Genomic DNA, 13785 nt, shown 5'->3' with positions numbered 1-13785 from the left:
GCTGGGGGGTGGGGGAGCCCAGAGCTCTCACCCCGCCCCAGGCCTCGCCCAACCCCCAAAGCCCTTTTCAGAGGAAAGCTCTTGATACTGGCATCTCACAGTTGTCACTGGGGGTGGGAGGCCCCAGCTCAGAAAGTGGGTTCCCAAATACCCCCTTTGTCATATCTGCCCCAGACAGGGGCAAAGAAGCACGGCGAGGAGGTGGCCTCTGCCCTCTCGCTGCAGCGGCCCGGCCGAGGCGGGGCAGCTCCCTAGCAGTGAGACTCCAGTTCTGTGAGTCTCAGGAGTGATGTCCGGGGTGTGGCAGAAGCAGGGGGCTCTACTCCGCCCCGCTTCCGCTTCCGTTGGGGCAAATCCTCAGCCGGGCACACAAGTTGGCGAATTCTCTGCAAGGAGAAGGGGCGGGGGTAGTCTGCCAGCTTCCCACGACCAGTGTCTGCCTGCCTCCCCGGGCACACGCGCCCAGCCTCCCGGCACTGGTCCTGTGAGACTGCCAGGGCCGGCTCTCCCCCACCCCCCCGCTGCCCCCAGGCCCCTGCGTGCCAGCTTCCCCCCAGGCAGGCAGCAGGCCCTCGACATTTCCCACCTGCCAGGCTCCTAACCCGGTGGGGTGCACCCTACCTCTCTGAAGGAGCCCTTGAGTGTGCTGAGTTTGTAGAAGCTCCAGGCGGGGATGCAGACCATGGAGGCCAGAGCCAGGAGCCAGCCCAGCGCGTCTCCCCACCACGGGTACGTGTACTTCTTGTTGTAGGTGAGTGGGGTGTATTTGATCAGAGAGAAGAGAAAAGTGGCCTGAGGGTGACAGTGGGAGAGATAAGGTCTGGGAGCAGGGCCGAGCCCTCAGCACCCGCTGCGAAAGCGGGCAGACGCCATGCCCCGAGCCAAGCTTTGCCGTCAGGTCCGTGCAGACCGTCAGCACCAGCCCGCATCTGCTCAGAGCCCACAGGCCCCAGAGGTGACCGGCCCTGTCCGTCCAGGGCCGCCCAGGGCCTTGGCCCCCTGTCGGGGCTGCTCCCCAGTTAGGACAGGGCTCTGTGCCCGCCGGGCTCTAGGGGTTAAATCTGCCCCGTCAGTGGGGCATGAGCACCTCAGGAACAGCCTTCTGCCCTCACCCCCATGCCCGCAACCAGAGTAGTGCGAGGCTCAGACTGTGGAGCCCAGCTACCTGGGCTGGCTGGAATCCTAGCTCTGTCCTGTCCTAGCTTGGGTATATAGCTTCACCTCTTTGGCTTCGGTTTCATCTGTAAAATGAATATAGTGGTCATTCTTACCTCACAGAGCTCTCGTGAGGATAAATGTTAGAATGTGTCATGCACTCGTGCAGGCACTAGGCGAGTGTTCTGGAACTATTGCTGTCGTGCCTGCGGGGCTGGTCACAGTAGTGAACGCACAGCCCGAGCACCGGGGTCCAGGCCGGCCTGCCACTTACACTCACAGTGTGGAGTGACCCAGCAGGCTGGGCCTCGGTTTCTCCTTCCGTGAACTGGAAAGGAAGACTATCTCGCTGTCATTTTCTAGAACCCAACAGGAAGATGAAAGAAAATCTGGAATGATTTTCAATCCCCCTGGAGAAGTCCCTTCGAGGGTGAATGGCCTGTCTACCCTCTGGCCAGCACCACCTCTCTGTCCCTTCCTCTGGCTTTGTCCCCTGAAGGTCCTCTTACTGTGCACACAGCTGGTGTGAGGAAGAGCCAACAGTACTTGATGAGAGGCCATGGCCTGTACCCAATCATATCTTCAATGTTGTCATAGAAGCGCCCGGCTCCTACCACGAGGATGAGAGGAGGGAAGGAAGGGGAAGGACATTCTTAGCAGCTGCAGCCTGAGGTGGCTCACACCAACATGGGCAGAGGCCAGTCAACAGAAGAATCCTGCTTGTCTTTTCAGACCACTGTCCCTGAACTCAGGTACGCACGGCAGTGGGCAGACCCGGGCGTAGGTGAAGGTTCTGCCTCTCAAGGTTGTCCAGGGCTGAAAAGGATGTGGTCTTCTTTGGGGGTGAGGGAGGGTGCAGCCATAACCAGGAGGGGACAAGGAACCTCTAGGGGACCTCCTAATTGTAGCCATTTAGGACTCTTGAGATGACTGAGGATGGGAAGGCGGAAGGTGGGATGCTCTGTGCCTGCCAGCTTCTTGCCAAAGGGCCTCGGCGGGGGCTGGGGGGTGGGAGTGGGGACCTGGGAGAAGAGTCACTCACCATAAACCCAAGCCACACAGAGGGACTCAAAGATGGCCACAAACAGGAGGCACATCCCGCTGGCTGCATAGTAGTCAAAGAGCTGAAACACATACATCCCGCCCTGGCCGGGGAGAGAGAAGAGGCCTTTATGCATAGGGAACTGCTTCACCCCCACGCCCTCCATCCCCTCACCCTTGGGTGCAGGGCAGAGCTGATGCGGATCACGGGAGTCAGGTGTTAGAGGTGTCTTTAAGGAGTTGTACTCAGCAGGTAGGAGACAGTAAGTTCGTTTTTATTGGTTCTGGCTGGGAGACAGGTGAAACCACCTTTAGATGATCCCTGGGACAGGTGGGACTGACTCAGCCATGTAAGTCAGGAGCGGACAGGTAGGGACCTTCCCTCCTTCCTCGCAGAGCATTGCCCACTCCGTTTGAGATTGGCTCATCTGCGTGGGAAACCATGGGTGTTGCAGGAGAGGCTGCTTTTCCTAAAGCCAGACTTCCCGGCCATCCTTGCTAGGTCTCTCAGCTCGCCCTGCACACAGACTACCCCTCAGAAGTGTGGTCAGTGCCCACACGCCAGAGAAGGGGCTCCTCTACTTTGTGCTCGTGGTGGCTGGACAGGAGGGGTCCCTGGTCTGAGCCCGGAAGGGCCGCCTGGCAGCCCGCTCCACCGCCAGGCCTCCCAAACCCTCACCTCTGTGAGCATGACCATCCCGACGAGGAAGGAGACCACCGAGACTCCCAGGATGAGGAGCTCCCTGCGGTTCTTCTTGCGGAATACACGGGGGTACATGTCCACCAGCGCAGTCACGAGGCTCTCCACGCACACAAACTGGATGAGAGGGCAAAAGAATCAGAGGGGGAGAGCTCCCCAAAGAAGCCCACTCACCAGCGCCAGCTGACTGCTCCAGGCCAGCTGTGCCAGCCTCCCGCCCCAGGTCCCAGAGTGTCCTTGCGTGCTTGTCTGGGCCTCACGCCTGTGGGGTACACCATCTCTGCACCCAGAAGAGAGCCCCTGACACGTGCCCAGTCCCCCGCTGTTTTAAGGTCCCACGGGGCAGGACGCTCAGCCTCCGGTCTTCTCTTCCCCTCCCCAGCCCACACCATCCACTCATCTCAGGCTTGCTGTGGCCACCACTTTGTACCTGGCTGTCCAGTCCCAGGAGCACCACCATGAAGAAGAAGCAGCAGGCCCAGAGAGGAGAGAAGGGTAGCATCACCACAGCGCGGGGGTAGGCGATGAAGGCCAGGCCGGGGCCTAGAGCGACGAGCAGGCGACACCGTGCAGTGAGGGGCCATGGAGCTTCCCCCTAATTACCACCCCTATAACATCCTCACCCAGAAAAACGCTCAAACCTCTACCTGGTCCCCACACTTCCAAGGCACTGAAACAGTTGTCAGGAACAGAGCCTAGGGGCTCTGGGTGCTAAGCGCTTTGGAAGGTAAAAAGGGAGTCTCCCACCCTCATTTCTTGAAGGTCAAGCCCAAGTCCCCAGGTCTCACTCTCCAGATCCGTCCCCACACCGGGGACTTGTGTCATAAAAAGAGTTCCTGGCCAGGCCATCCCTGCACTCGTAAAGCTGACCCAGTGTGAAATGAGGAGACGGCCGGGCATGACGCGCCTGGAACCATCAACACCCAGCTAAGGCCATCGGGCACTGCTGTGTAAAGCAGAAGGTCCCAAACTAAAGGCTTTCCAGGCGAGCCTGGGCCTGGGGCCACCAGTGTGCCATCCCTGCACCAGGAGCATTTCTGTCACTCCACGATAAGCGGCATTAATTTCAGGGTACCATTGACACACATCTTCACCATTAGTTAATGTGCAGCTGATTCATGGCAGAAACAAAGCGCACACACCCCGCCCCCCCCCCCCCCCCCCGCCCCGCCAGCACTGAGTTCATCTGTAGGAAACTTCCCTTAAATATAGAGTACCCTGGGCCCTCCCTGTGGTGCGACGGGTAAAGCGCAGCACTACAAAGCGAGCCACAGCCACCACAGTCCGAGTTCGATCCCCAGCCAGGAAGGACACCCACAGGGCACGGCAGAGGCTCCTGACCCGCCCGCTGCTCCCCTCAGCAGTGTACGTCAACAGATCTGCCTGTTCTGCTTCCCACTCTGTCTCCAGTGAATCCTCTTACCACCCCATACCTCTGGCCTAAACCCCAGGTCTTATATGCATGAATAAATAAAGTAAATATTTAAAATTTGTTTACAAAGGAGAGATAATATATCGAAAGCATCTGTCTGTGCACGTTGGAAGGAATGCTCATTGTCAGGCTGTGTTCTGAGAGGCTAATCCGGACTGCAGACTGGCTGCCTCCAGGGTAAGGAGCGGGAGGCCGGGGGTGCATGCTTTCACCCCTTGAAGCTGCAATTATTGTTGAAGCCACCCCCCAGGCCTTCCCAGGACACAGCCACTGAACTGTGGCCACAACTAGCAAAGCTCCCCGCATCCACAGCTCCCCAACAACACCCACCTGACTCGGCCACCTCAGAGATGGGCACCCCCTGCTCCTGAGACATGAAGCCCAAGATGGAGAAGATGGCGAAGCCGGCCACGAAGCTGGTGCCGCTGTTGAGGAAGCAGAGGGCGATGCAGTCCCTGTGGGCAGGGCGGGGCGGGGACGGTGGAAATGAGCGAGTCTCCAGGGGCTGCCCATGGCGTGCACCCCCAGAGTGCACGCCCCGCCTGTGGTAGGCACACTCACAGAATTCAGATGCACATGCAGGGCTGGGGTCTGGCCCCCGCTCCCCCACTCCCACCCCCTTCACTGGCTTGGACCAGGAGTGAGTCACGGTCGTCCTGAAGTCAACCCTGAGTCTAGAAGAGACAGACTGACACAGCTGCCCCTCCCCCGCTGCACTGACACCCCCCCTTGGACACTGCAGCTGGGTCTGCTAATTGAGGGGCACAGGCATCAATAATCCCAAGCAATAAGTCATCCCAAGACCCATAAATTTGATTTTGAATTGCATGATAGGATTTTTTTCCTGCTAATATTAAAATTGACTTAAAATTTCTGAGGATGGGCCCTCCCTGGTGGCAGTTTGATCCCCGGCCAGGGAGGTGACCCACATGGCGCAGCTGACCTCCCCTGATCCGCCCGCTGCTCCCCTCAGCAGTGTACTTCGTCAGTCGGCCTGTTCTGCTCCCCACTCTGTCTCTGGTGAAGCCTCTCATCGCCCCTGAGCCTCTGGCCTGTACCCCAGTTCTGTATGCACAAATAAATACATCTTTAAAAAAAAAAACTTCTGAGGATGAGCCCAGCAGGCCAGAGGAAAACACAGGGGCCTGAGGAGGAAAGGGTCGAGGTGCTCAGGAAGGACTCAGCGTCCGCCCCGTGGCAACTGCCCTCAGGCTGCACTGCGGCTCCCCATTCCTTCTCAGGCTGCTCGCACAGCCCAGGGGCCAGCCCCCCTCTATCCACAGCAGTTTCCTCAGAGATACCCTCTGCCCTTCCTGGAATTGGCTCCTTTCCATTCCTAGTAGCCCTGGGGAGCTAAAAAGTAGGGGTGAAGGGAGGTGGTGGGGAAAGCAGAAACCCAGGAGCTGCTATACCCTCCAAATCATCCCCATCTGGTACAGCTGGAGGAACAGCAGAGAGGAGCAGGTTTGGGGCTCGGCACCCCCCACCCCAGTCACCTGTAGCAGTTGTTGTGGTATTTGTTGTAGCTGCCCAGGGCCGTCAGGCACCCTAAACAGATGGCGAAGGAGAAGAAGATCTGGGTGCCCGCGTCCATCCACACCTAGTCAGGGAGAAGGCAAGAAAGCTGCACCCCAAGAAAGTCCGGCCAGTTGGGTTCCCTTGAGGGGACACAGCAATGGGTGGCCAGGCAAGAAAGCTGCACCCCAAGAAAGCCAGGCCAGCTGGGTTCCCCTGGGGGGACACAACAGTGGGTGGCCAGGCTTTGGCGAGGGGTGGCCGGAGCCCACGCAGGCTGGCCTGCCACCCCAATATCCCCAGTGGGCTCAACTCCCCGGGCCCCAGGGGAACGTCATGGGCGTGAGCAGGAGGGCATAGGGGTGAGGCACCCAGAGGCCAAAGGGCCACGTGGAGGTGGGTGGGGTGGGGGTGCTCTTGAACAGAGCCAGCCTAGCCCCTGTCTTTGACATGGAAACAGCCTCCTCAGGCTTTCTGTCCTGGGCTCCCCTGGCCATGGGGCCAGTGTGGAAGGAATCCAGGGCCTGGCTCTCGAGTGCCATCAGAAGCACGGAGCTTCATCCCTCAAAACTGTGACTGACAAACAGGAAGAAGAATCCTCAGCTCACAAGTCAAGAGGATGAACAGTACATCTGTAAAGGGCTTTGTACTCCGTGGGGGAAGAACAGCTTCCCAGCTAAACACGGTCTCGTTGTTACTGTTATTGTCTCAGCTGGCTGGCCCAGGCTGTGCGTGTTGTGATTGAGATTTAGCAGCTAGAATAACACCCCAAAGAGCAGGAACCGAGGCCAGCAGGACCGGGCCGGCCTGCAGCTCTGGCGCAGACCCGCCCAGGCACCCCCTGCCTTCAGGCGCGTGAGCGCCACAGGGAGCATCAAGCCACGGACATATCCCAGGCGGGGGCACGAGCATTGCCAATGTCTCTGTGTTGCCCAACGCTTGTTTTTTGCCTCCCAAAGGGTTCCCCTTGCCTTCCACGAATAACACACCCCAGTGCCTAAGTAATAAAGCCACAGCTTCTTTCTGGCCGAAGGTCTTCAGTCCCATTCTGCCCCCCGCCAGCCCCCCCATCTTCTCCCCCTAAACATCACCACCCTCGGCCTTCCTCACTCTCACCATCACACTCACCCCATCAAAGCGCTTGCTTTCCTCAGCCGGCTGGCTGGCTGCCTGTGCCAGACGCACCCTGAACCCTCAGCCAGCATCCCCAGGAGAGACGCTGTCTCTCTGGTTCAGAAGGAGCCAGGAACCTACATTATGTTTCGTTTCCCCCGTGACTGTGGCTGTGGGCCAGTCCGTGGCCATCACTGTCCCCAGCCCCGGAGAACCGGCAACCCCTGTTCCTGAACTTCTGCAGGAATGGGACAGAGCAGGGAAGGATGGTGAAGACAAAGGAGACTGTCTCTATCCCTCTGTGCCTTCTGCTGACCAGAATCCATTTCCCAAGGTGGTGGGAATTTCCACCAGGAAAAAGTGGCCCGTGTCGAGAAGGGGTCAGGGCTGGCAAGAAGACAGCACAGCAGCAGGGAAACTTTTTTGAACTAGAGGGGAAATTAAAGTGGGGAGAGGAAAGAAGGTGATGGGGTTCACTGCAGAAGCTAGGAAGGGACCGGCTAGGCGAGAGGGGTGAGCCTGGGGTCAAGAAAAGAGCAGCGCTTGTGAAGCTCAGTTGCATCACCAGCCGGACGGGACGAGAGGCCCAGGGTACTCTGCTCCTTCTCCACTAACTGCTGCCCCACAGACACTCCAGAACACCGAGGGCCCTGTGATCCGAGGGCACTCTGTTTCCTTGTTCTTGCCTCACTCGGAAGGTTATGGAGAGCCAGACCTCGCAGCCAGAGGCTCCAGGGCTGGGGTGGTGAGGACTCACCCAGGTCAGAGAGGTAAGGAGGGGGACGCGTATCTGTCTGGGCCTCTTGGAGCCCTCCCAGCGTGACATCAGGTGATCTTTGTGGAACAGGTGACCAAGGAGATGGCCCCAGAGCCTGCCTGGCCTTGGGCGTTTGCTCCCAGGGCCCCAAGCAGGACACAACGCAGACTGTCTCCTGCAGGCTATCCCACAGGGGTCCAAGGAAACTCTCGCGTTGCCAGGTAGGCAGGTGGGGAGCAAATCCACGATTATGAACGTTTTATGAACTTGGACTGGGGAAGAAAAAAATAAGAAAAATTGTGACTCGGCTGTTTGTCTCACTCACCCTGAGGGGGACAGAGAAAGACAAATGGGGGGTTAATGTGAACAGAACAATGCAGCCGGAGGACTGAGAGATCAGAGTTCAAGGGTCAGATACTATGCCTGAGACCAAAGCCTGCTCGCCAGGAGCTTGGCAAGGTCCCGCTCTCTGCACAGCTGCTGCCTGGGGAGCCTGCTGGGCTGGGGGGAGGAGTGGGGTCAGAAGAGGGCTGAGGGAACCAGCACAGCAAGCTGTTCTGTTCCCACCACGGGCAGCCCGCCCCTGCCCACCCAGGGAGCCCTGGCTTCTGGAACAAAGCTTCAATGCCTCCTTGGCTTGGGCAAGACAAAGCGAGTGTGGAAAACTCCTGATAGGGTGTGAGTAGAAAAAAGAGGTCGGGGCTGGGGGGCAAAGGAAGATGGGGAGCAACCCCAGGGATCATCGGCAGCCACAGTATTTAGAAGATAACAGTGTGGAATGGAAAGGGCCGGGCTGTGGAGTCAGGTCAGGGGCGTTCCTGAGTCTACGGCTTGTGTGCTCTTAGGCACACACCGAATCTCACGCTTCCCATCTGGGAAGTGAGTATAACAAAGAAGTTCCTAAAGCATGGGTGATTATTACATATTATATGTAATATTTAATTAATGATTCCGCCTTCTGGAAGAATGAAAAGCAGCTCTTCACACTCTCCACTAACTCCTAAATTTTGGGAAATGGCAGAGCCCAAAAGATCATTTGGGGTGAAAAGCCAAGCTCCTGCACATGCTAGTTTTGTGATGTGAGGCAATAAAGCTTTCTAAACTTGCGTCCCCTGCGTGTGTAAAATGAAGCCCACCCTAACTCCTGAGGTGAGTGTGAAGCCGAAACAGTCTTCCAGTCATGCAGCACCTAGCAAACAAGAGGCGGGTAATGACTGTGTCAGCCGGTGCTAATGTTTGCTGTTGCTGTTATTTTTAAAAAGCAAGTCACATTTCAGTGACCAGAAGTGACACATCTCCATAATCTCAGAATGAAAAGGCTCCCTGTCTTCAGTGGTTCCCACCTCCTCCCTAAAGTAACCTTTTATTAGAATAACCTCTTGACACAGAGGTTTGAAAAGTTCAGCAAGAGCTCTTTGGACACTACACCTGCAGCACCTGCCCTTCATGGATCCACCAGCGTTCAGCAGAACAGACAGAGCATGAGCGCCAGGGAAAGAAACACACTCACCAGTGAGTCTGAGTGTCAGGAGGCCCCTCCTGTGTGACAGTCACAGGACAGGCAACCTGCCCCACGGAGAGAGATAAGAGACACACCCAGCAAGGCCTCTCCCTGGCAACCTGGCCCTGACTAAGTGCTTGGCAGGCAGAGCAAAGTCTTTGGTCTTTGTGTTGACCAGCGGGAATCTTGCACCTTTCTCAAGTGCCAGGCGAGTGCCAGTTGGAATGGTCACACTTCCTGGGGAGTGTGAACTACATTCAATTAGGGCGCTGGCGGGGCACTGGCCCTGGTCACTGACAACAAAGCCCAGCTGCAGCCCGGGGCAGGCCCAGGCTGTGAGATAGGTCACTGGGCTCTTGAATCTTCTCTCCTTACAGCACAGAGGGCAGGGAAGAGAGACTGCCGCAGCCCACTTGGAAAGATGGCAGCCTAGAGAGTGGCTTCAAAGAGCCCTTGTTCCCTGCGGGGCCCAGACACAGAATTATGGCCACACAGTTATTCACTCCGAGTGGAAGATTATCTGATCAGCTTTCTTCACATTTGTTGGATCTATTGATGTCACAAACACCACAACTGAAACAGCCCAGTGCATTTTTGCTACATGAATGCACTCTGATGACGAGCAGAGACTTACTTTCAAGAACTCCCATAGGGTGCGGGGTTCATCATCAGTCGAACCTGGATTCTACTTCCAGATAGGAAGATGGGACATTCTTTAAACTCTCTAGGCCTTAATTTCCTAAAGGCAGACCGGGATACCTCGCCGGTCTGCTATGAGGCTCAGCAGTGACAATGCATGCGAACCTCTGCACAATGCCAGGCACAATAAACACTCAGGAGCTGTTAGCTAGAAATAGCTGGTCAGCACTGAGAGCAGGAGCCATGAATCGGTTCCGAAAAGCTGACCCCTGCCTCCCTGCTTGAATCCCTCTTCTCCAGCCTGACATCCACACAAAGGCGAGCGTTTCCCAGCTCTGCTGCCCCGGAACCACAGTGGCCCCGGTGCATAGAGAAGCCAGACAGACCTTCCCCTGCCCCCAACCTCCCGTTTGTCCTCTGCTATCTGTCACTTATCCCTTGGGCTGCAGATAAGACAAAAGACTTAAAATTCACAAATGAGAACTCCACTAGTTTGGCCACTTATTTGCAGTGTGACCTTGGGCTGTGTTTGCACATCTGTGCAATGAAGAGTTTGCCCTGGATGATCTCTGGGGTCCTAGTTTGAACAGCTGTGATTCCACACTTGGCTCCCAAGCCTGGGTGCAGCCTGTGCTTATGCAGGAATGAGCAGTAGCCAGCAGCTCGCTGTCGCTTAGAACTGGGGAGGCTGCGAAGGCTCATGTCCCACCAGATCAAGGAGAAATACCTGGGGTACAAGGCCACTCAACTCCATGGGGAGGTGTCTTCTAGTCGGGGGTGGCTATTTTTGGTTACAGGGCTGGCTGGGAATCTTGGGAACAATTCAGCTCCTGGATCATCCCAAATTCTGCACAAGGCAGAAAAGTTGCCTCTGTGAACTGGGGTCCTCACCTCAAAGGGAGCTGTGGAAATGTGGGCCACCCCCTTTCCTCGCTCTCTCCGCTGTGGCTGTGGTTGCCTTCCTATTTTTAAATGCTCGAAAAGTCATCCAGGGACTAGTCTTCTTTGTGCTGGGAGCCTCCTATCCTAAGTGTTCTCAGGGCCCTGCTCATAGAGTCTCTCTCCTCCGTCCAGCACCCAAAGGGAGGATCTCTACATTGCACATAGCCCTCCAGGGAGGGTGACCTCTGTGCCAGGGAGGTAACAAGTTTTCGGGGCTCTGGGGTGGCGCTTACCCACGCTCCCCTCCGGCCCTCGACACCTCCTGGCTTTGCCAGCTTTCAAAATGGCTGCCAAACAGGAGAAGATAAGAACCCGTCAGAGGGTGGCTTCTTATTTTAGGCCTTGCTTCACAAACCCCTCCGGTCAGCAAGCAGCACACCCCACCCAGGCTGTGGCAGAGTATGGGCCAGTATGGGCCGTGAAGGAAGGAGGCAGAGGCTGAGGCTCTCTGACAACTGACAGGAAACTCAACACCAGCCCAGCTGGTGCTGGGAGGGCTGGGGGCTGGGGCGAGGTGTGGGTCACCAGGCTGTGGGCAGAGGGCGGAACCAGAGGGCGCTGATGAAGCGTTGAGAAATAGAGAGGAAGCTCTGTGTGAGATAACAGCACCAAGAGAAATCATGCCAAAGGGGGCCGATGGATGGTGGGGGAGGGGCACGACCCATGATTGAAGGCCATGACACGTTTACAATCCTTGAGAAATATTACTGGGGCCTCAGGACCCCTGGGTTCCCTGGCAGCTGTGAACCAAGCAAAGGGACCCCAAGCAGCTGCTAACAACTATCTGCAGATCCCTTCCCAGCATTCTGCGGACGCCTCAAGTTCAGGCCAGCAGCAGGGATTCCCAGCCAGAGTGCCGAGGCCGAGTCCCGCAGGCCCCCAAGCCCGTGCTGGCCCTCGCCCACAGCTTCTTACCTGGGGGTCCCACAGACGTGTGAGGTTTGGGTACAGGTAAAACTGAATTCCTTGGGCTGCCCCAGGCAGTGTCACCCCTCGGATTAAAAGCACCACCAGCATGAGGTAAGGGAACGTGGCTGTGAAGTACACCACCTGGCCGAGGGACAGATGAGAGGAGGGAAGTTGTGAGCTGGAAGGAGGGTCTGAGCCCCAGCAGTGGAGGCAGAAGGCAGGAGCTCCCCACCGCAGGGGAGAGGTCAAAGGAGTTGCTCGTGGGCTCCTCCCTCTCCCCTCACAGCTGTTCAGTTCCATCTCCGCTCTGCCCTAAGCCACAGCCTCGCTCCTCCCGCCATCCCTGCAGTTTAAGTACTGTCTTCCCCCAGACACAAGCCCAGTCAATACTTGTCTAGTGGCTGAATAAACGTAGGTATTTTCCCAACAAGTGTGCTTGTTGGGCCTTGTGGCAAGGGTTGTCGAGTATGAAGAGATCTGTAGCCATGATCCTGGCCCTTGCCCAGCTTAGAGCTCAGCACAGCCAGGCTGCCGGATGAGGACAGCAGCCTGGACAGAGGCCTCCAGGGCATGAGTCCAGAGGAACTCAGAATATTCTCTACTGGCTCACATACTCTAGGGCAGAGTCCCCCCACGCTCTAGGGTTGAAGGAGACTCGTTTTGAGATTAAAACTCTTAATAGAATCAAATTCTGAAGAACCAGTGTATGAACCAGGGAGCCATCAACTGTTCCGTTTGCAATGTGTTCACACGTGTGATATATTCCAAAACCAGATTCCTCTGGAAGTTTCCCTCCCTGCCATTTTCTTTCTCTCTTAACTTCCCAAGTACCAGAAGCACCTGGGTAGCACCCAGGAGAGGCACAGGATCCTGGAAGAAAACCACATAAAGCCTCTGTGTGATCATCTCCTGCTAGTCTGACCAATCCTGACTAAACATGGGGGCTTGTGGGTGTCTGAGCCCCCATTAGGGCCGCGAGCTCTCCACACCAACCTTGCCTGTGGACTTGACCCCCTTCCAGATGCAGAAGTAGCAGATGACCCAGGCGAGCAGGAGGCACAGGGCCAGCTCCCAGCGCAGGGCCCCCAGGTCGTGGATGCCATCAGAGATCTTCAGGACCCGCCGCCTGGGGAGAGAATGGGGACCTGGGCTCCACTTTTGCTGCCAGCCTCGGTTTTGCAGCCGGCAGTCTCAGCTGTGAAGCCAGGTCTCCGGGCCGCTGCGCAGAGCTGTGTCAGCTATTTTCACTCAGGTGCCTGGGGCTCAGCCTTATCCAGAGATGGGGTAGATGTCAGGGAAGGAAATGCAGACTGTCTCCGGGGAAATATGCTCTGGGAAGTACCAATTTAACCTAGAAGTGCAAACATGTCCTCAACCAGATGCTTAGGCTGTTCTGACATTAGGACTCATGCCCTGGGCCCTCCCTGGTGGCGCAAGGGGTTAAAGCTGTCCGCAGCCACTGCAGCACAAGTTTGATCCTCCATCAGGGAGCTGACCCACATGGCGCAGCAGACCTCCCTGGTCTCGCCCGCTGCTCCCCTCAGCAGTAGATTTCAGTAGATCCGCTTGTTCTGCTCCCCGCTCTGTCTCTGGTGACTCCTCTCACCCCTCACACTTCCAGCCTGTACCCCAGTTCTTGTATGCTTAAATAAATAAATCTTTAAAAAAAGCAAAAGGAATCATGCCCCAGATACTACCAGTACTTGGGGTGTGGGGAGTAGACCGGAGGCAGTGCACATGAGCTCGAGAGTTGGCAGCTGGAAGTGGGGAGACAGCTGTACAGGCACCACCTGGGGGCGGGGGGCGCTCTGGGGAGGCAAGGCAGGCTGGGGCATGGAAGGGTCGCACGATTCTTTTACTGAAGCCAGTTGTGTGTTAACCACAAAGACCACAAAGAAAAAGCAACATAGGTTGCAGGGCCATCAAAGGAGGAGACAGAATTCTGCCCTCGGTGCTCACTGAGAGTCACACCGCCTGGCGCCCAGCCACCCCTCCGCAACGCTCTTCCAAACACACAGCCCTGGCCCATGGGGACGGGGCCTCACTCACTCCCAGAACTCGATGACCGGAGAGGTGGCGTT

General features: G+C 56.9%; 1 protein-coding gene across 1 annotated transcript in view; it reads right to left on the bottom strand.

Moving 5' to 3' along the window:
• Positions 1–6: 6 nt before the first annotated feature.
• SLC6A13 (solute carrier family 6 (neurotransmitter transporter), member 13) overlaps positions 7–13785 on the bottom strand; it is a 26449-nt gene continuing 12670 nt past the window's right edge. Inside the window, exons 5-15 of the mRNA XM_004692836.2 lie at positions 13754–13785; positions 12698–12830; positions 11711–11845; positions 5825–5928; positions 4659–4783; positions 3327–3439; positions 2876–3013; positions 2198–2300; positions 1665–1765; positions 622–792; positions 7–386 (exon numbers count right to left, since the gene is read on the bottom strand). Of these exons, the coding sequence (XP_004692893.1) occupies positions 252–386; positions 622–792; positions 1665–1765; positions 2198–2300; positions 2876–3013; positions 3327–3439; positions 4659–4783; positions 5825–5928; positions 11711–11845; positions 12698–12830; positions 13754–13785 (1290 nt within the window). The 3' untranslated portion in view covers positions 7–251. The remainder of the gene's footprint in view (positions 387–621; positions 793–1664; positions 1766–2197; positions 2301–2875; positions 3014–3326; positions 3440–4658; positions 4784–5824; positions 5929–11710; positions 11846–12697; positions 12831–13753) is intronic.

The sequence above is a fragment of the Condylura cristata genome, unplaced genomic scaffold (genome assembly GCF_000260355.1).
Source record: "Condylura cristata isolate star-nosed mole 26May11 unplaced genomic scaffold, ConCri1.0 scaffold00034, whole genome shotgun sequence".
NCBI lineage: Eukaryota > Metazoa > Chordata > Mammalia > Eulipotyphla > Talpidae > Condylura > Condylura cristata.
This window is presented reverse-complemented; position numbering and strand designations above follow the sequence as displayed.